The sequence below is a fragment of the Giraffa tippelskirchi genome, chromosome 13, assembly GCF_054371585.1.
Source record: "Giraffa tippelskirchi isolate mGirTip1 chromosome 13, T2T-mGirTip1v1.2.pri, whole genome shotgun sequence".
Classification (NCBI taxonomy): Eukaryota; Metazoa; Chordata; class Mammalia; order Artiodactyla; family Giraffidae; genus Giraffa; species Giraffa tippelskirchi.
Genome location: NC_137287.1, coordinates 22,264,307 through 22,286,286, shown reverse-complemented (window position 1 = coordinate 22,286,286; position 21,980 = coordinate 22,264,307). Strand labels below are relative to the sequence as shown.

The 21,980-nt window shown below is 37.7% G+C and overlaps 1 protein-coding gene across 9 annotated transcripts in view; it reads left to right on the top strand.

Moving 5' to 3' along the window:
- LOC145531643 (phospholipid-transporting ATPase ABCA3-like) overlaps positions 1–21,634 on the top strand; it is a 200,625-nt gene extending 178,991 nt beyond the window's left edge. For 6 of the 9 annotated variants that reach the window (XM_081554583.1, XM_081554576.1, XM_081554580.1 and 3 more), the window contains 5 exons: positions 14,178–14,365; positions 14,816–14,986; positions 15,387–15,577; positions 21,039–21,112; positions 21,498–21,634. In XM_081554583.1, coding sequence (XP_081410709.1) covers positions 14,178–14,365; positions 14,816–14,986; positions 15,387–15,577; positions 21,039–21,112; positions 21,498–21,617 — 744 coding nt within the window. In that variant the 3' untranslated portion in view covers positions 21,618–21,634. The remainder of the gene's footprint in view (positions 1–14,177; positions 14,366–14,815; positions 14,987–15,386; positions 15,578–21,038; positions 21,113–21,497) is intronic. The other 3 variants (XR_014072620.1, XR_014072619.1, XM_081554578.1) reach the window with 2 other exon arrangements.
- Positions 21,635–21,980: the final 346 nt, after the last annotated feature.

Sequence of the window (21,980 nt, the reverse complement as noted above, 5' to 3'; positions counted from 1 at the left end):
TTGCAGTTAACCTTTAATATATATAAATCTTCTTTATCTACCTCTATTTAACTTTGCATTTCTATTCTTTCTTTTCTTTCTTTTTCTCACCATATTTGTTAGTTTGCTTTGTTTTCATTGCTTTATTCCCCAGTTGGCACCTTGCTTTAGTTTTGTTTTCCAGTTTGTGCTTTAGTTAGTTTTGCTCTTAACTGATGGATATCATTTTAGATTTCCTTTGTTCACCAGGTCGGTCTATTGTACTTTTTTTTTGGACTGTTTTGCTTTTGCTTATGGGTATATATGTATGTGTGTATATTCCATTATTTTAGCTATTGTTTTCCTCATTTGCAATTGCCACTTGTCTGGGGTGTGACTTTTATTTCTCATTTTGGGGTATTTGTTTTAATCCCATTTAACGCCATAACAAACCACCTGTGGAATCTCCATTCCCAGCCAGAGATCAGGCCCTGAGCCTTTGGAGTGGGAGCATTGACTCCAAGACCCTAAACTACCTAAGAACTCCTAACACTAGGGAGTATCAAATAGTAAGAACTCCCATAAAGGCAACCACTTTTATACAAGACCCTGCATAGCCCATCTGCCAGTAGCACCCTGTGCAGGACACCTTATCCAAACAACAAACAAGGCAAAAATACAAACCCAATCATCAGCAGACAGGATTACCACCTCACTCAGCCCTGCCCACAAGAGGGGAAAAAAAAAAAAAACTCACCTCCTCCCACCAGAGCACCAGTACAAATCACACCCTACATGAAGTTTACACAAACCACTGGACCAAACTTACAAGGGCAGAAACCAAAAGAAAGAAAGAATTCAAACTCAAAGCCTGGGAAAAGGAGACCTCAAACATGATAAGTTAAAAAAAAATATTGAAAAGGCAGAGAAATACTACACAATGAAGGAACAACCTAGAAGCATACAAATCCAAGTAAATGAAGAAGAAATAGGCAAACTACCTGAAAAAGAATTCAGAATAGTAATAGTCAAGATGATCCAAAACCTCGAAAATACAATGGAGAAAATGCAAGAATCAGTTAACAAAGACCTAGAAGAAATAAAAAGTGAACATACAGAGACAAACAGCACAATTACTGAAATTAATAATACTCGGAAAGGAATCAATACCAGAGAACAATATGGAGGTTACTTAAAAAACTAAAAATAGAGCTACCATGTGATGCAATTTTAAAAGGGATTTTAAAAAATTTTCCCTTTCTGATATTTTGTTGTTAGTGCAAAGAAACAGAACCAATTTCTGTATGTTAATCTCATATCCTGCTACCTTGCTGAAATTGTTTATCAGTTCTAGTAGTTTTTCTGTGGAGTCTTCAGGGTTTTCTATATATAGTATCCTGTCATCTGCATATAATGACAGTTTTACCTCTTCTCTTCCAATTTGGATACATGTTATTTCCTTTTCTTTTCTGATTGCTGTGACTAGGATTTCTAATACTATATTGAACAGAAGTGGTGAGAGTGGACATCCTTCTTCCAGATTTTAGCAGGATGACTTTCTGCTTTTCACTGTTGAGTATTGTCTGTGAGTTTGTCATAGATGGTTTTCATTATGTTGAGATATATTCCCTCTATACCCACTTTAGAAAAAGTTTTTACCACAAATAAATATTGAATTTGCTCCAGTGCTTTTTCTGCATCCATTCAGATGATTATGTGGTTTTTGTCTTTTGTTGATGAGGTGTATCATGCTGATTGATTTGCAATGTTGAATCATCCTTGTCAACTTGGGATGAATCCCACTTGGTTATGATGTATGATTTTTTTTTTTATGTGTTGTATTTGGTTTGCTAGTATTTTGTTCAGAATATGTCTTTGGGAGTGTCTGTTCCTCTTCAGTCTTATGGAAGAGGTTGAGAAGGATCAGTAAAACTTCTTCCTTGTATGCTTGATAGAATTCCATAGTGAAACCACCTAGTCCTAGAATTTTGTTTGCAGGGAATTTTTTTTTAACTAAAATTGTACTTCACTTCTAGGTCTGTTCAAATTATCTATTTCTTATTGATTCAGTTTTGGTACACTGTATGTTTCTAGAAACTTGTCCATTTCTTCCAAGTTGTTGAATTTGTTGGCATGTAATTGTTCATAGTATTCTCTTACGGTTTTGTGTTTCTGTGGGATCAGTTGTTATTTCTCCTTTGTCATTTCTTATTTTGTTTACTTGGGTCCTCCCTCTTTTTTTCTTGGTAAGCCTGGCTATAAGTTTGTCAATTTTGTTTACCTTTTCATAAAACCAGCCTGGCTATAAGTTTGTCAATTTTGTTTACCTTTTCATAAAACCAGCTCTTGGTTTTATTGTGTCTCAGGCTGGGGAGTGCAGCAAAGTGGCCAGAACCATCTGTGCTGGTCTCTCTGTGCTCCTGCTGCATTTTGGCTGTTGCACTCTCCTTTGAGCCTCTGAAGCTCCCTTCCTGTCCTGGCTGATCTTCCACTCAGTAAAGTTTGTTCAAATGGTGAAAGACTCTTTCCTCTTTCACAACTCCCTCCCAAGGGTGCAGATCCTATCTCAATTCCTGTTTTATTTTTCTTTCATCCTATCCAGTTACGTGGTGGTCTTTCTTGCAGCTTTGTATGAGCTCTCCTGCCAGTGTTCAGAACATACATTGTTAGAATTGTTCCACAAGTACAGTGTATTTGATGCATGTGGGAGGAGGTGAGCTCCATTTCCTTTTATTCTGCCATCTTGATCTAAGTCTTTTTTTTTGCATTTTATTTTTTTAAATTTAGTTTTAATTGGCAGATAATCACTTTACAATATTGTGTTGGTTTCTGCTATACAACGTGAATCAGTCATAAGTATACACATATCCCCTTCCTCTTGAACCTCCCTATCCGCACCCCATCCTACCCCTCTAGGTTGTCAGTAGCACCAGGCTGAGTTCCTTGTGTTACACAGCAACTTCCCTAGCTATATATTTTACATGAATGCTCAAACTACTGCACAATTGCACTCATCTCACATGCTAGTAAAGTAATGCTCAAAATTCTCCAAGCCAGGCTTCAACAGTACGTGAACCTTGAACTTCCAGATGTTCAAGCTGGTTTTAGAAAAGGCAGAGGAACCAGAGATCAAATTGCCAACATCTGGTGGATCATCGAAAAAGCAAGAGAGTTCCAGAAGAACATCTATTTCTGCTTTATTGACTATGCCAAAGCCTTTGACTGTGTGGATCACAATAAACTGTGGAAAATTCTGAAAGAGATGGGAATACCAGACCATCTGACCTGTCTCTTGAGAAACCTGGATGCAGGTCAGGAAGCAACAGTTAGAACTGGACATGGAACAACAGACTGTTTCCAAATAGGAAAAGGAGTACATCAAGGCTGTATATTGTCACCCTGCTTATTTAACTTATATGCAGAGTACATCATGAGGAATGCTGGGCTGGAAGAAACACAAGCTGGAATCAAGATTGCCGGGAGAAATATCAATAACCTCAGATATGCGGATGACACCACCCTTATGGCAGAAAGTGAAGAAGAACTAAAGAGCCTCTTGATGAAAGTGAAAGAGGAGAGTGAAAAAGTTGGCTTAAAGCTCAATGTTCAGAAAACTAAGATCATGACATCTGGTCCCATCACCTCATGGGAAATAGATGGGGAAACAGTGGAAACAGTGTCAGACTTTATTTTAGGGGGCTCCAAAATCACTGCTGATGGTGATTGCAGCCATGAAATTAAAAGACGCTTACTCCTTGGAAGGAAGGTTATGACCAACCTAGATAGCATATTGAAAAGAAGAGACATTACTCTGCCAACAAAGGTCCGTCTAGTCAAGGCTATGGTTTTTCCAGTAGTCACGTATGGATGTGAGAGTTGGACGGTGAAGAAAGCTGAGCGCCAAAGAGTTAATGCTTTTGAACTGTGTTGTTGGAGAAGACTCTTGAGAGTCCCTTGGACTGCAAGGAGATCCAGCCAGTCCATCCTAAAGGAGATCAGTCCCAGGTGTTCATTGGAAGGACTGATGTTGAAGCTGAAACTCCAATACTTTGGCCACCTCATGCAAAGAGCTGACTCATTGGAAAAGACCCTGATGCTGGGAAAGATTGGGGGCAGGAGGAGAAGGGGACGACAGAGTATGAGATGGCTGGATGGCATCGCCGACTCGATAGACATGGGTTTGGGTGGACTCAGGGAGTTGGTGATGGACAGGGAGGCCTGGCGTGCTGCAATTCATGGGGTCGCAAAGAGTCGGACACGACTGAACTGAACTGAACTGAACTGAAGTCTTAAAGGTTTACATTTTCTCAAACTTCTTTCTCAGTTTCTATTTTAGATTTTCTGTACTTGCTGAGTGGTGAAAGTTTTGACCCCATGTGTAAACCCAATTTATTCTGTATTTCTAGAGGATTTTATTTCTGCCCATGATCTGGACATTTTAAACTCTGAGCTATAATTCCTCTCCAAATTTTCTGCTGTGTTCAAGTCCAAAGGCTTTTATTATTTAGTATACTTTATTTCAACTTGAAGAATTTCCTTTAACATTTCTAGTAATGATAAATTAGTTCAGCTCTTGTTTGTCTGAGAATGTCTTTATCTCTCTTTCATTTTAGAAGACAGATTTGCCCAATATGGTATTTTTGGTTGGCAGGTTTTTCTCTTTCTTCTTTCAAAATTTCTCTTTAATGTTTGACAATTTGATTATAATGTATCTTGGTCTGGATCTCTTTGGTTTATCTTTTTGGCTTTCTTTCAGATTCCTTGATTTAGTTTTCCTTCCTCCAGTTTGGGACATTCTCAAACTTTTTTTTTTCTTTCTTTTCTTTTCTTTTTTTTTTGAAATTGTTTATTTTCCAACATCCTTATTCCATTTTCTATTAAAGAGTCTATGGGAGAATAGCTTCAGTGGTAGTTCCTACCCATTCAGTGACCTGAGCATTGGGAGTTGCAGACCCATCTGTAATGAAGGCTGAGTGCTCCAGTTTTCAGTAGGAAGCTGCTGAGTAAGCATGGAGGGCACCTTCAGACTAGTCTGCAACCTAGGGCTGAGGAGCAATAAATTTGGAAGCTGAAGCAATCCTTCCGTCTTGAAATTTCTCCATGCTTACATCCATTTTAGAAGTGGCCTGCTTTTGCTTTTCAGTCTCTTCAAAAATTTGGAAAAGTAGAGATCAGACATGATCTTCATGCCTTCAAGTTTTCATAGGAGATGATACATGCATGCAAAGAACTTCCTGGGACAGCATCCACAGAGTGAACTCCCTTGTTACATAAGATGGTGATATCTGCAGAGTGGGAAGGAGAGTCTGTGTTACACAGAGCAATAGTAAGTAGGCTAATATGAGATACCTCTGGAGGAGCTAGTGGTTAAGCCCTGGGATTAGCAACCACCAGAATCATAGCTCCTTGCCGGCTGCCTGAATCTGGTTAGGGAATGTTCCAGGAGTGAAACAGCCAGCAATAGGAGTGGATGCAGTGGCAGCAACTCTACCACATCTTGCTGACCAGTATTCCTGGACGATATGACTCTGATATCAGCCAGGTTTTCAACAATGGCATGAGCTGCCAGCAGAAACTTCTCCCAGGTTCTCTTCAGATGATGTATATGTTACCACTTTTTCTTTGTAGATTAACTGTTCCACTTGAAAATTAAGGTTGATGCCACCTAAGTAGGTTCCTGCTGCAAGGAATTTGAAGTCATACACCTGTTTCATTTGCTGGGCATCAAAGGCTCCAGACATGGTGGAAGTTTTCCTTTAATTTATGACAAGAACCCAGAACAATGTACCCCTCTCTGGGTAGCAAAGAATGGCCAACCATTATTCCTCTGAGTGAACTTTCTGTCCCTTTCTTTCTCTCTTAGCTTTTTCAGACTCCCATAATACAGACATTGGTACACTTGATTGTAACCCATAAGTTCCTTAAACTACCTTGCCTCTTTTTTATTCTTTTTTAAACATTTTGCTCCTCTTGATTGAATGATTTCCCTGTCCTGTCTTTGAATTAACTGATACTTTTTTCCACTTGATCTAGTCTGTTATTTTCTCTATTGAAATATTCAGTCCAGTTATTGTATTCTTCACCTCTATAAAGAGGCTTTTGCTTAGTTGTTGTTCACTTGCTAAGTCTTGTCTGACTCTTTGAGACGCCATGGACTGCAGCATGCCAGGCTTCCCTGTTCTTTACTATCTCCTGGAATTTGTTCAAACTCACGTCCATTGAGTTGGTGATGCCATCCAACCTTCCCATCCTTTGTTTCCTCCTTCTCCTCCTGCCCTCAATCTTCCCCAGCATCAAGGTCTTTTCCAATGAATCAGCTGTTCACATCAGGTGGCCAAATTATTGGAGGTTCAGCTTCAGCATCAGTCCCTCCAATGAATATTCGGGATTGATTTTTTTTTTTTTTTTACATATTTTATAGTACTTTTACATAGATTTTTCTCTTTGTTGAAATTCTCACTTTCTTCATACATTGCTCTCCTGACCTCTTCAGGAATCTTTATGACCACAATTTTGACTTCTCTTGTCACGTAAACTATCTCCATCCCATTAGGGTCAGTTTTCTGCATGTTTATCTTTTTCTTTTGTTTGTTCTTTTATTTCTCTCTTCATTTTCCTCGAATGTTCGTAATGGTTTCTATACTTTAAATAAAACAGCCATCTCTCCTAGTCTTGACAGACTGGCCTCATGTACGAGATGATCCTTGCCCATCACCCTGATTAAAGATTCTTAAGTGCCTCTCAAGTCTTTCTTTTTGTCCAGATTGCCATCTCTGTTCTTAGCAGCCCTCGGGAGATTATGGTATGCCAAGTTCCACTGGTGCCCTGAAGGAGAGGAAATGTGCACATGCGCAAGCTCCTCGAAAACTACTAAATTGCCTGCCCCGTCAGCTCCTAGATGAAACCTAATTGGAAGCCCAAACTTCAGGCAACAGCTGGGAAAGATGTGGCATTGTATATGCTGTTTGTGCTCCTAAAATTCTGTTAATTTCCTGCACAGTCACCTCCCAGGTGCAGACTAGGTAGAAACATGATTCTCAGGCAGCAGCTTGAAAAATATGCAGTCTAACCCTTTCCAGGAAGAATCTGGAGTGTTTTCACCTGCTTCTTCTACACTGAGCCTGGGGAGCAAGTGTTTATAACCAGAGCAAGTACTTACACATCAGTTTAGAATGACTTCTTTGCTTCATATGGTCCTGGGGACACACAAATGCCAAGCTTCTTTCAGTCTCATAGCTGGGTGATTTGGGAGCTGGACTTTCAATTGGAAGCCATGTAAGTTGGAACATTAGATGTGTGATCCAAAATCTTCACTCCTCAGGAAGAAATTGGGATTTGGAGTACATCCAAGTTGTAATCCAGGGATGGAGTTAATTTCATTAGTGTGTCTCGGCTTTTCCAATCTATTGTACTGTGAGTATTTCCTGTCGCTCAGGGTGTAAGAATCTCTCAACTATGTAGCTGTTTATTCAGTGCATCTGTGAAGAGAGGGAAAGTCAGAATCCTCCTATTTCTTTCTGACATCATTTTCTGTCACCATCTTTCTGACATCACTTCAACATTTTGTATTTTAAAAAGTCATTTCCTTTCCTGTGATGTCTTTTTGTATTCTTTATACATTTTAAATTAGTGACATTTTTCTTTATTTCTTCATATGTTATTAATTTCTGTAATACTAGTTCCAAATGTATTTTATTTGCCTCTTGACTTTGCTTACATTGTTTTTGTCCTGCAGAAACTTCTAAGTAGGTAAATATATATCAGTCTTCTCTTTCATGGCCACTTGAATGTGTCATTGATATAGTAAAATTCTTTAGCTAAAATCAGTAGAAACATATCTGTAGTCAAACAAATTTAGGTTTATTTAAACCTAAATTTAAATTGAGGCATGGGTCAGCAGGGGCTCCCCACAGGGACAGGCACACTGGTGGCAGCAGTCTGGAAAGGTCCCCTTGGCATAAACCCTCTTGGAGGTCACCATTACCTGATCATAGAGCCCTAGACCCAAGGGCTGGGTTGCCTCAGGCCAAAAAACTACCAGGGAGGGAGAACAACCCCACCCATAAGCAGATAATTGAATTAAAGCTTCACTGGCTGAAGCCCTGCTCACCAGAGCAAGACCAGTTTTTACCACTGCCAGTCCCTCCCTTCAGGAAGTTTACACACTCTCTTAGCCTCCTCCATCAGAGGGCAGACAGAAGAAGCAGAAGAACCATCATCCCACAGAGGCTAGAACAAAAACCGTATTACAGAAAGTTAATCAGGATGAAAAAGCAGAAAGTTATATCCCAGATGAAGGGACAAGATAAAATCCAAGAAAAATAAATAAATGAAGAGGAGATAGGCAATTTTCCAGAAAAAAAATTCAGAATAATAGTATTGAAGATGATCCAGATTGCAGGAAAACAATGGAGAAGATGCAAGAAATGTTTACCAAAGACCTACAAGGACTAAAGAACAGAGATGAATAATACACTCAAAGGAATCAATAACTCAATAACTGAGGCAGAAGAATGGATAAATGACCTGGAGGACAGAATGGTGGAAATCCATTCTGCAGAACAGAATTTTTTTTTTTTTAGTGAAAAGACGTGAAGACAGCCTAAGAGACTTCTGGAACAACATTAAATGCACCAACATTGGCATTATAGAGGTCCCAGAAGGAAAAGAGAGAAAGGACCTGAGAAAATATTTGAAGAGATAATAATAGCTGAAAACTTCCCTAACGTGGGAAAGGAAGTAGTCAACCAAGTCCAGGAAACACAGAGAGTCCCAGGCAAGATAAATCTAAGGAGGACCATACCGAGACACATGGTAATCAAACTGACAAAAATTAGGGATAAAGATAAAATATTGAAAGCAACAAGGGAAAAACAGCAAATAACATACAAGGGAACTCCAATCAGATTACAAGCTAATTTCTCGACAGAAACTCTACAAGCCAGAAGAAAATGGCATGATACATTTAAACTGATGAATGGGAAGAACCAACAACCAAGAATACTCTACCCAGCAAGACTCTCATTCGGGTTTGATGGAGAAATCAACAGCTTTCCAGACAAGCAAAAGTTAAGAGAATTCGGCACCACACTGAGAAAGATTGAAGGCAGGAGAAGGGGACAACGGAGGATGAGATGGGTGGATAGCATCACTGACTTGATGGACAAAAGTTTGAGCAAGCTCCAGGAGTTGGTGATGGACAGGGAAGCCTGGTGTGCTGCTGTCCATGGGGTCGTAAACAGACGGACATGACTGAGGGACTGAACTGAACTGAAACCAGCTTTACAACCAATGCTAAAGGAACTCTCTAGGCAGGAAACACAAAAGAAGGAAAGGATCTACAGAAAATAAATCCAAAACAATTAAAAAAACAGTAATAGGGTCATATATATGGATAATTACCTTAAATGTAAATGGATTAGCTACACCAACCAAAAGACATAGACTGGCTGCGTGCATGAAAACATGTGCATGTATGCATTTCCACTTACCACATCACTGCTTGACACCCCCCCAAATTGTATGTAATTATTTTATATTGTTAGGTTAATCATGTTCCCATTGTGGTTTGCAACTGTAATTGTCTTTTATTTTTCATCTGGCTCTTGATTGTGAAAACTGATAAACATTTTTTACTATTGTGATTGTGCAACTATTACTCACTTACCATTGTATCATGACTAGCCAATAGAAAAAATAATAGAATTTTATATAAACCAAAACTATCATTTAATAGAAAAACCTACAATCATTTCTTGAAATCCAGATGCATATCAAAATTATCTTGGAATTTTTTGAAAAATACAAATTTTTTCCTCCAAATCTTCAGATATAAAATTAGCAGCCATGTTTAAAAACAACTGGACTGTATGATCTTTTACTTTTATCTAGTTTGTTTCACTTTTTCTGTTTCATATTCTGTTTTGTTTAGTTTGTTTTCCAATTTCTTCATCTCTTCTCTTTTTTTTCTCTGATGTTCTTTCTCAAACCTTTACCAAGTGTAGTAGAAAAGCTTTTGTTTACATATATATAAATAGTATGTATAATATACATATATTTTAGAAAACTTACAAATTTTTGCCTAACTAAAAAATTTTGACATTTGACTTCACTTGTTTTAGTATAAATAGAATGCTAGATTTCTAATTTTAAAAATAGATAAGCAACAAGCAATGAATATTTGCTGTATAGCACAGGGAAATATAGTCAGTATCTTGTAGTAGCCAATAATGGAGAATAATCTGGAAAATAATAAATGTGTATATGTCTGGCTGAATCATTGTAAGTCAACTATACTTCAATGAAATATGTATATTAAAGAAAAATAAAGACTGGAGAGAGAAAAAACAACCAGGAAAAATTGTGAGAATTACAAAAACTATGTTGCAACCTGGAAACATGATTGCAGTAAAAATCTTAAATGAAAACAAAAATTTTATCTCCTGGTAAATTAGCAAAACTAGAGAATTTTGCACCAAACCTAATCCGATATCTTTACCTCCTGTGACAAAACAACTTCTTAATCTTAATGGGAGTCTTCCCCTTTACAGAAAATATTAAGTCCTATCTATCTCCCTGGGCAGAAATAATAAAAGCCTTCTAGAATTTTTTTTAAAGTGTCAGAAGTGGTTTGTAAAGTTTCATACTGAAGATTTCTCATGGACAATGGTCCATAGTCGGGTAAGCCAGTTGAAGTTGATAGCAATCAAATCAAGACATTAACTGAGAACAATCAATGTTATACCATGGGGGGATATAGCCAACATACTCAAAATAACCAAATTAAGTGCTGAAAATCATTTCCACCAGCTTGGTTATATTAATCGCTTTGATGTTTGGGTTACATGTAAGTTAAGCAGAAAAAAAACCTTCTTGACCATATTTCTGCATGTGATTCTCTACCAAAATGTAATGAAGACGTTTTGCTTTTAAAACAAATTGTGACAGACAATGAAAAGTGGATACTGTACAATAATGTGGGATAGAAGAGATCTGGAGCAAGTGAAGGAAACCACCACCAATCTCAGCAAAGGCTGGTCTTGATGTAAAGAAGGTGATGTGTATATGGTGGGATTGGAAGACAGTCCTCTATTATGAGCTCCTTTTGCAAAATTAAGTGATTAATTCCATAAAATAGTTTTCCCAATTAGACCAACTGAAGGCAGAACTCCATGAAAGGCATCCAGAATTAGGCAACCGAAAATGCATAACCTTCCATCCGGATAATGCAAGACCACATGTTTCTTTGATAACCAGGCAAAAACTAGTGGTTACAGCTTGGCTGGGAAGCTCTGATTCACCCACGGTATTCACCAGATTTTGCACCTTCAGATTTTCATTTATTTCAGTCTTTACAAAATTCTCTTAATGGAAAAAATTTCAGTTCCCTGGGAAACTGTAAAAGGCACCTTGAAACGTTCTTTGCCCAAAAAAATAAAAAATTTTGGGAAGATGGAATTATGAAGTTGCTTGAAAAATAGCAGAAGGTAGTGAAACAAACTGGTGAATACATTGTTCAATAAAGATCTTGGTAAAAATGAAAAATATGTCTTTTATTTTTATTTTAAAAAAAGAAGGAACTTTTTGGCCAACCCAATATATGAAATGTTTAATTCTCTTCTTTTAGTCTAAGACAGACCATGTCAGTAGAAAATAAATATGGACAAAAACTACATAAGCGACATAGTCAATAGTCAATATGGTAAACATGATTGATACATACCAAATTCTACATCTCTCAAAAATAATTCACTTATGAGCATGACCATTTTTATGCCATACATTTGAAAAACAGTACTTCCAAATATAAAAATATATATTCTCTGATTACAATTGAATAAAAAATAAAAATTGAAAAAAATAATTGAATAAAAAAATAATCTCATATATATGCATTTCAATTTTTAAAAGAATAAAAATAATAGCTTATAAACACGTCTCAGAAAAAAAATAAATGGAAGGAAAGCATATAAAAGTATAAATTCAGAGAAGTATATAAATTAATATATAAAAATATAGAGCCAACTAACCAATAAGTCAAAACAACTAGAACTTTGTAAAAATAGAAATGGATGAACTTGTTAAAAAAGAGAGGGAACATAAATACATTGAAAAGAAATTGTAAGAAACACAAAGTATTAAAAAGTATTAAAAAAAATACATTTGAATCGGTTCTACTGAGATGGATGAAACTGGAGCCCATTATACAGAGTGAAGTAAGCCAGAAAGAAAAACAACAATACAGTATACTAATGCATATATATGGAATTTGAAAGATGGTAACGATAACCCTATATGCGAGACAGAATAAGAGACACAGATGCATAGAACAATTTTATGGACTCTGAGGGAGAAAGTGAGGGTGGGACGTTCTGGGAGAATAGCATTGAAACATGTATATTATCATATGTGAAACAGAACACCATTCCATGTTCGATGCATGAGACAAGGGCTCAGGGCCGGGGCAATGGGATGACCCAGAGGGATGGGATGGGGAGGGAGGTGGGTGGGGGGTCCAGGAAGGGGAACACATGTAAACCCATGGCTGATTCATGTCAATGTATGGCAAAAACTATTACAATATTGTAAAGTAATTAGCCCCCAACTAAAATAAATAAATTTATTAAAAAAAAAAAAAAGAAACACAAAGTAGTTGATTCAACTCCATGCAAATAAAATTTAAATTTTTAATAAAACTAATTTTCTAGTTACATACAAATTATTAAAACTGACCTCAGAAGAAATAGAAAAAAACTGAAACAATCACAATTTCTGAGAAAGGTTCAAAGACTTATTCTTCAATGAAGTAAAGCAATATTCCATTGTATAGATATACCACACCTTCTTTTTCCATTCATCTATCAACAGACAGGATGTTTCTATGTCTTGGCTGTTGTAAATAATGCTGCATTGAACGCAGGGGTGCAAATATCTTTTTGAGTTAGGGAGGATTTTCATTTCTTTCCTTCATTTTTTTCCTACCCAGAAGTGGAACTGCTGAATCATATGATACTTCTATTTTTTAATGTCCCTGCTGTTTTCAATAGTGGCTATACCAATTTACATTTCACCAACACTGCACAAGAGTTCCCTTTTCTCCACATCCTCACCAGCATGTTCTCTCTTATCTTTTTGATAATAACCATTTTAACAGGTGTGAAGTGAAAACTCATTGTGGTTTTAACTTGCATTTCCCTAAATTATTAATGATGTTGAGAACCTTTTCAGGTACCTGTTGGCCATCTGTACAACTCCTTTGGAAAAATGTCTATTCAGGTCCTATACCCATTTTTAAAATCAGATTGTTTGTCTTTTTGATGTTGAGTTGTATGAGTTCTTTTATATGTTGAATATTAACCCCTTACAGGTATATAATTTGCAAGTATTTTCTTCCATTTAGTAGGTTGCCCTTTTGTTTTATTGATGGTTTCCTTTGTTGTACAGAAGCTTTTTAGTTTAATATAGCTAAACTTATTTATTCTTGTATTTATATATATTGAGTTGGTCAAAAAGTTTGTTTGGGTTTTCCTGTAAGATGGTATGGAAAAACCTGAATGAACATTTTAGCCAACTCAATATATAAGGATATGTGTTAGTCTCTCAGCCATGTCTGACTCTTTGTGACCCCATAGACAGTAGCCCACCAGGCTTCTTTGTCCGTGGAATTCTCCAGGCAAGAACACTGGAGTGGGTAGCCATTTCCTTCTCCATAGGATCTTCCTAACCCAGAGAATGAACCTGGATCTCCCACATTGCAGGCAGATTCTTTACCATCTGAGCCACCAAGGATGCCCATAGAAGATATATATAATGTATATGATAATTTTCATCTGTGGGATAGTTGGCTTAATAGAAGTTACTGGCTACTACTGGAAGTGAAATTCTATACATTATTTTAATAGATTTAATAGAATGGCGCTTTCCTAGTGATATTTGAATAGGCAATTTCATCTAACAAACAGTTATCTTGGGTGCATTGTAGTGCACGATAGATACGTACTGTGAGGGATATTAGTATTCCATTTTACTACAGTGGGTTCCAGATGTAAAGTTTCTTTAGACTGAAAAAGAAATAATTCTTATTCAGAGCTCTATGGGTATCACATCTTCTTGCTAGCATGGGCTAGAAACTTCGGGTTTTCTCTCTCATCTGTGTTACTGTATGTTCAATGGAATAGTCAACTCAGGTTTATTGCTTATGAATTACCCTCTTGATTCAGATTAGGTCAAGAATTGGCTATTGTCCTCAATCTGACCCCATGCTGAGCCACATGACAGGTCGAGAATTGCTGATCATGTACGCCAGGCTGCGGGGTGTTCCTGAGCCAGACATTGGCATGTATGTGGAAACCTTTTTGCAATCAGTGCACATGGAAACCCATGCTGACAACCTGGTCTGCACATACAGGTGAGACATTATGCTGCTTATTTATTAAGCTACCTACTGCCCATCTGTATTTCTGCTGTTTAGAATGAATGCCTGTAAACTCAACCTGACAACTCTTGTCACACAGAAGCAATGACTGTGACATAGCCTTACTTCCTGTCAGGGTTCAGATATCAGAAATAAGGCAGATCACATTTGTATGAAGTTAACCTTTTGCAGACATGATCTGTAGCCTTTGCATTTCAAAAAGAACACATTCATTCCTGTATCCCTATGGTCATTTATCTCCTCAAAACAAAAATATTTTACCAATAATGATGCTAAAAACATACCCCCCGAAAGTCATTTCAATGAAAATGAGTTGGTGTATAACAGCATTGTGGATATATGAGCTAATTCTGTTCTATGAATTAACGATAACCTTATTTCTTCTTTCTTCTCCACTTTCTCTCTCCTTCTTTGACAATAAAGTGGAGGAAACAAACGTAAATTGAATACTGCTATTGCCCTAATGGGAAAGACCTCAGTTGTTTTCCTGGATGAGCCATCTACTGGCATAGACCCAGTAGCCAGGCGCCGTATGTGGGACACAGTTACGTGGATATGTAATAGTGGCAAAGCTATCATCATATCTTCCCACAGGTATGACCCATTAGGAGACTTGGGTGAGAGTTAGAAGTGTGTAAGAGAGAATTAGTTTGAGTCAGGGATATGTCAGTGAACTTGTCTAAGTACATGAAGTACATAAGGGGGCTGTGAGCAAATGCTGATTCCTGGGTAAAATCTAGACTACTCAGTTAAGTTCTGAAATCCAGACCTGGTAGAAAGTAGGAAGTCAGGGAAGTGTTCCTCTTGTGAATTTAGAAATCAGCTGCTTTGAATTTTAAAATCTCCTCTTTCCAAATATGGTCTCGTAATGATCACTTGCAACATAAAGCCTTCTTACTATAAGTGTTACCTTATAATCATAGCTCTGTTTTGAAATATAAAGTTTTGCTTCTGAGAGGGAGTCTCTTCAGCCATATATCCTATGTGCCTTTAGCATGGAAGAATGTGAGGCCCTTTGTACCAGGCTGGCCATCATGGTAAAGGGGAAGTTCAGGAGCCTAGGCAGCCCACGTCACCTCAAGAACAAGTTTGGTAATATATATACTCTGACAGCAAAGATTAACATTGATGATAATGAAGATAAACTAGAGGAGTTCAAAGAATTCATTGAGACAAATTTCCCAGGTAATACAGATAGGGCTTACTTGTGAAAATTGTCTTAAGTCACATATGTTGTTCTGCTGCATGTACTCAATAACTTTTTTCCATGAGTAGTTGATGTTTATTGAGCTTTTATATTAGGTTCCTTTAGAAATCATTTTTCTATGAATTTATCCCCAATTATGCTAAGAAGCTTTCTCAAAATAGCAGAGGTTCTCACCAGTCTCTTGTAGGAATTAACCAGTAAGATAAATCCATTCAAGTTTATTCATTTAGAGTTAAATTATTGAAGTTAAGGCTCTATTTTTTATCCCTGATTATTTTTAAGGTTTCCCTTCTTTTTGAGCATCTTTCCTCTGCCATTCCCTGATTACTGAGTCAGGCAATGCTTATGAAATGCAAATCCCCTTTTCTTCTTTCAAGGAAATGAACTGGATGGTTGACATAAAAATTTATTCAGCCTTTGTGTGCTAATTTCAGCAAGTGCCTCTCTGTGCCCATGATAAACAAATTTACAGCCAGCTTCATTTTATTTCTACTCTCACTACTTTATTTGTAGTCTTCAACTTGAATGATCACTCTATCAACAGTGTGGTAGCCAGATGGTTAGGATGCATGTTTAAAAGCATGGAGTCTATAACAATTATAAAGCAATAAATGGTATTGGCCTGCACTAAGGAAGTGACAGTAAGCATGGAGAGGAAGAAATTATAGGAAATGAATATATATATATATATATATATATATATATATAGAGAGAGAGAGAGAGAGAGAGAGAGAAGGCAATGGCAACCCACTCCAGTACTCTTGCCTGGAAAATCCCACGGACGGACGAGCCTGGTAGGCTGCAGTCCATGGGGTCACTAAGATCAGACACGACTGAGCGACTTCACTTTCACTTTTCACTTTCATGCATTGGAGAAGGAAATGGCAACCCACTCCAATATTCTTGCCTAGAGAATCCTGTGGGCGGAGGAGCCTGGTGGGCTGCTGTCCATAGGGTCGCACCGAGTCAGACACGACTGAAGCGACTTAGCATGCATGCATGCATTGGAGAAAGAAATGGCAACCCACTCCAGTGTTCTTGCCTGGAGAATCCCAGGGACGGGGGAGCCTGGTGGGCTGCTGTCTATGGGGTCACACAGAGTCGGACACGACTGAAGCGACTTAGCAGCAGCAGCATATATACAGAGAGAGAGAGAGAAAGAGGCAGGTGGGGGCGGGGGAATGATCAATTAGAGAGGAAGAACCATAATGCAGGAAAGATCATTAATTCAGTATTTATTATATTAGAATATTCTAATAAATATGTCCATCAGGCCAGCTGGATATTCATTTAGCCATTCATTCATATGGAAAGATTTGTGGAGCACTTTTTGTATGCAGTGTTGAAGATACTTAACCACACAGAAGCATATATATGTACTATGAGCCATTCCAATATCCTATTTAACTTGAAGGTGAAAGAGGACACAAAAAACTGAGGCCAAACTTGTCTTAAAGGAGGTGATGAACACAATAGCTTGGATGTGAAACTACATATGGAAAGTTACTGAATTGGAAATCTTTCCCCACGCTATCCTTGAGCAAATTAGCTATTGCAAAGAAAACTTCCTCATTTAAAGATAACAAAATAGAAAGGATGGTTCCTTTATGTATGGAACTTATGCATAAAGATTATCTAGAAAAGGAGAAAAGAAAAAATATGTGAAAGGCAACTTAAATATACATTTCAGCCTAAGATTATCTCTAGGAATTAGAAGATTATTTCAATTAAATACTTCCCTTTAGTGGCAAAGAATTTAAGACATCATTCATTTTTTTTAAAAGGCCACAAAGAAAATAGTTCCTCTTTCTACAGCATGGCAGATTATTCTCTCAGAAATGTACCACTATTAAAATAAAAATACATATTGGAAAACATAAAGTAAATATGCTTTTAACTATTTGCTTAGACTCAGAAAAAAGGGAGAAAAAAATTCAAAGAACCAAAACAGAACAGAAAAAAATTATCAAGCTGAAACTTGATAGAGACAATAATAAAATGCAAAAATTGGTTTTCCCTGAAACAAATTCCAATTCCAGTACTGATATAACTTTGGACCCACTGCAGTGTGAGAAGCTTAATCTAAGATTCCCACTAAGCAAGGACCTTCAAAAATGAACAAATGCTCTAGTTGCCAGTCCAGAATGTAAGAAGGTCAAAAATTGACATTCTGTCCTAATAACAAGTAAAAAGCTGAACAAACTGAAAAATCAACAAATCTTCTAGGATCTGAAAAAGAAGTAAGGGTAAACCACTGCAGCCAATATTGGACAGATAGGCAAATACAGGGAATCACGGATTATCAGATCAGAAAATGTCTAGCAGAAACCCCAAGGGCAACCAGTGCCAAGGTGGGAAAACCTGAATTGCAATTGAATTGCTGAAAGTACTGTGTGGACACCTCTAAAGGGTAACCACTCCAGAGGGGCCAATTATGGAGATTTCCTACATATTGTGATATTTACCTCCAGGACCTTGACAAGGTTCTAGGGTATTATCAGAGCCTAAATGACCCCAGAGACGTTCCAGCCAACTCTTACGCATCTTGCTGGACAAGAGAGGAGAAAGAACTGAAAAACACTTGTAAAGTTCACAGTGCAGAGGCATGGGCTCACTGAATTGAGATATACACAACCTATAGCACACTTCCTCTCCCCAACAACTCGTCACCAGATTTGTTGTTGTTGTTTAATCACTAAGTTGTGTCCAACTCTTTGTGAACCCATGGACTGTAGCTTGCCATACTCCTCTGTCTATGGGATTCCCCACGCAAGAATACTGGAGTATTCTTGCCATTTCCTTCTCCAGGGGGTCTTCCTGACTCAGGGATAGAACCCATGTCTGCTGCTTTGGCATGCAGATTTTTTACCACTAAGCCATCGGGGAAGCCCTCATCATCACATTACAAAAGGCCTATTTACAGCCATCCTCCTTCCCAGGAAGTCTGGCTATCAAAAAAAAAAAAAAATTACAAAGCACACCAAAAAAGCAGAAAACACAATTTGAAGACATAGGGCAATGTTAGAACCAGATATGACAAGGATGTTTGAATTATCAGTCCTGTAATTGAAAACAACTATAATTGATATACCAAGGGCTATAACGGACAAAGTAGACAGCATTCAGGAACAAAGGAGCAATGTAGGCAGACAAGTGGAAATCCTAAGAAAGGACCAAGAAGAAATGCTAGAGATCAAAAATCTAACCGAAATGAAGAATGCCTTTGATGGATTTCAGTAGACTGGACACAGCTGAGGAAAGAACCACTGAGCTAGAGGACAAAACGTGGTCCACTGTAGAAGGAAATGGCAAACCACTTCAGTATGCTTGCCTTGAGAACCCCATAAATAGTATGAAAAGGCAAAAAGATAGGACACTGAAAGATGAACTCCCCAGGTTGGTAGGTGCCCAATATGCTCCTGGAGATCAGTGGAGAAATAACTCCAGAAAGAATGAAGAGATGAAGCCAAAGCAAAAACAACACCCAGTTGTGACTGTGACTGGTGATGGAAGTAAAGTCCAATGCTGTAACAAGCAATATCGCATAGGAACCTGGAATGTTAGGTCCATGAATCAAGGTAAATTGGAAATGGTCAAACAGGAGATGGCAAGAGTGAACATCGACATTTTAGGAATCAGCGAACTAAAATGGACTGGAATGGGTGAATTTAACTCAGATGACCATTATATCTACTACTGTGGGCAAGAATCCCTTAGAAAAAATGAAATAGCCCTCACAGTCAACAAAAGAGTTCCAAATGCAGTACTTGGATGCAATCTCAAAAATGACAGAATGATCTCTGTTTGTTTCCAAGGCAAACCATTCAATATCACAGTAAGCCAAGTCTATACCCTGGCCAATAATGATGAAGAAGCTGAAGTTGAACTTCAAGCCCTTCTAGAACTAACACCCAAAAAAGATGTCCTTTTCATTACAGGGGACTGGAATGCAAAAGTAAGAAGTCAAGAAATACCTGGAGTAACAGGCAAATTTGGCCTTGGAGTACAGAATGAAGCAGGGCAAAGGCTAACAGAGTTTGGCCAAGAGAACGCATTAGTCATAGCAAACACCCTCTTCCAACAACACAAGAGAAGACTCTATACCTGGACATCACCAGATGGTCAATACCAAAATCAGATTGATTATATTCTTTGCAGCCAAAGATGGAGAAGCTCTATACAGTCAGCAAAAACAAGACTGGGAGCAGACTGTGGCTCAGATCATGAACTGCTTATTGCCAAATTCAGACTTAAACTGAAGAAAGTAGGGAAAAACCACTAGACCATTCAGGTATGACCTAAATCAAATCCCTTATGATTATACAGTGGAGGTGACAAATAGATTCGAGGGATTAGACAACAGAGGATGAGAGGTTTGGGTGGCATCACTGACTCAATGGACATGAATTTGAGCAAGCTCCAGGAGATGGTGAAGGACAGGGAAGTCTGACATGCTTCAGTCTATGGGGTCACAGAGAGTGACTGAATAACAACAAAGTCGCTCAGTCGGGTCCAACTCTTTGTGACCCCATGGACTGTGGCCCGCCAGTCTCCTCTGTCCATGGGATTCTCCAGGCAAGAATACTGGAGTGGGTTGCCATTTCCTTCTCCATGGACATGTTTGTTAACCTTATTATAATTCACTAAACTGTACATTTATTTCCATATACTTTTATATGCTTGATATAGTTTACAGTTTTTAAAGTTTTAAAAATTTTTCCTTATTCATGGGGGTTATGCAGAGATTAAAAAAGTAAGTCCTTTATTGTAACTGACATAGAGATTATTTACTTTAAATATCTTAATCCCAATTTATTCCATTTGCAATAGTCTTCAACTGTGTAACAATAAATACAAATACATCCTATCTTAGGAGTAGCTACAGTATCACTACCTCAATTTCATTTCTGAGTGAATGCCTTCACATTTGTGTTATATAGACATGAATTTCCTCTTTCCTTTAGGATGAAGATTGCCTACTCATAAGACTACTATAGAGATCCTACACTACACATACACACACCACACACAAATACCACACACACACACAGATACACACAACAGGAAAAAGAAACCATACCCAATTTTATGAACATAGATTCAGGACAATGTTTAGAAACTGAGTCCTATAGAACATTAGAGTTCATATAATTCTGCTTTGGCAAAGAGCATGTGAGTTATTTTTCCCATGTCTTAAAGTGATCATCCTACCCTCTGCAATTTTTACAAACTGTGAGCAATAAGACCATATTTCATGTGGAAGTAGATCTATTGGAATACTAAACAAAGTCATATATAGTAAAAATGGAATTATGTCACTTTTGTTTTAGCTGCATATATTATTTCTCTATTGGTGGGATAACTGGAAAGGGAATTATTGGGGAATTTTGTAAACAGGGCCCTCTATATTACTCATCTGTCAAATCTTTCCTTTCTTAGGTAATATCATAAACCAGGATCATCACGGAATTATTGGCTACTACATTCCCAGCAAGGGAATTTGTTGGGGAAAGGTGATTGTTGAAATCATACATTTCTAACATTATGTGTTAATGGAGACTGATGGGAAGCACAGAGGTTCAAGCATGTGGAATGGGAACATGATATTTGCAGAGGAGGAGAACTTTTGAAGTTACTTTCCAAAGGCCCCTGTAGTTTGATTGATACTTCTGACCCTAACCTCTAATATTCCATATCTATCAAGAGGATAGAAATAAGAGCTGTCTCCTCTTCTCTATTTTTCAACCATCTTTTCCTTCTTCTTTCTAACTTCCCCCTTCCATATCTTTTTGTTCCTAAGCATAAACCTGGCAGGAATTGGAAAGTGATTGGGTGGGGAAAAGTTTCATCTGAGGATACAGCAATGGTAACACCATGATTTTTTTTTTTCTGTTAAAGGTGTTTCATATTATGGAGGAAGCTAAAACACTATTCAATCTAGTAGACTATTTCATCAGTCAGATAACATTGGAACAAATCTTCCTGACTTTTGCTAATGTTGATAAGGTCAATAAATAAAGCTGCTATGAGATTCATTTCTGATGCCGAAAGCTCAGCTTCTCTGTACCCCAGTGCCAAACTGAATCTCGCAGACAGAGTTTTGGGTGAAGTAGAAAAGGATAGTTTTATTGCTTTGCCAGGTAAAGGGGGCCACAGCAGGCTAATGCCCTCAAATGTCCCAACTTGAAGAAGATAATAAGTTTTATAGTAATTGTTCAAGGAGGGTATGATCAGTACATGGACAGTCTTCTGATGGATTAGTGGTAAGTAGGAGTCAGCATCATCAACCTTTGGCTCCAACTGGTCTGAGGATCTACATGCTTGTGAGCAGCATACTATCATTAACTGTTAACTTTTCCCATCTGGAGGAGGTAAAGATAT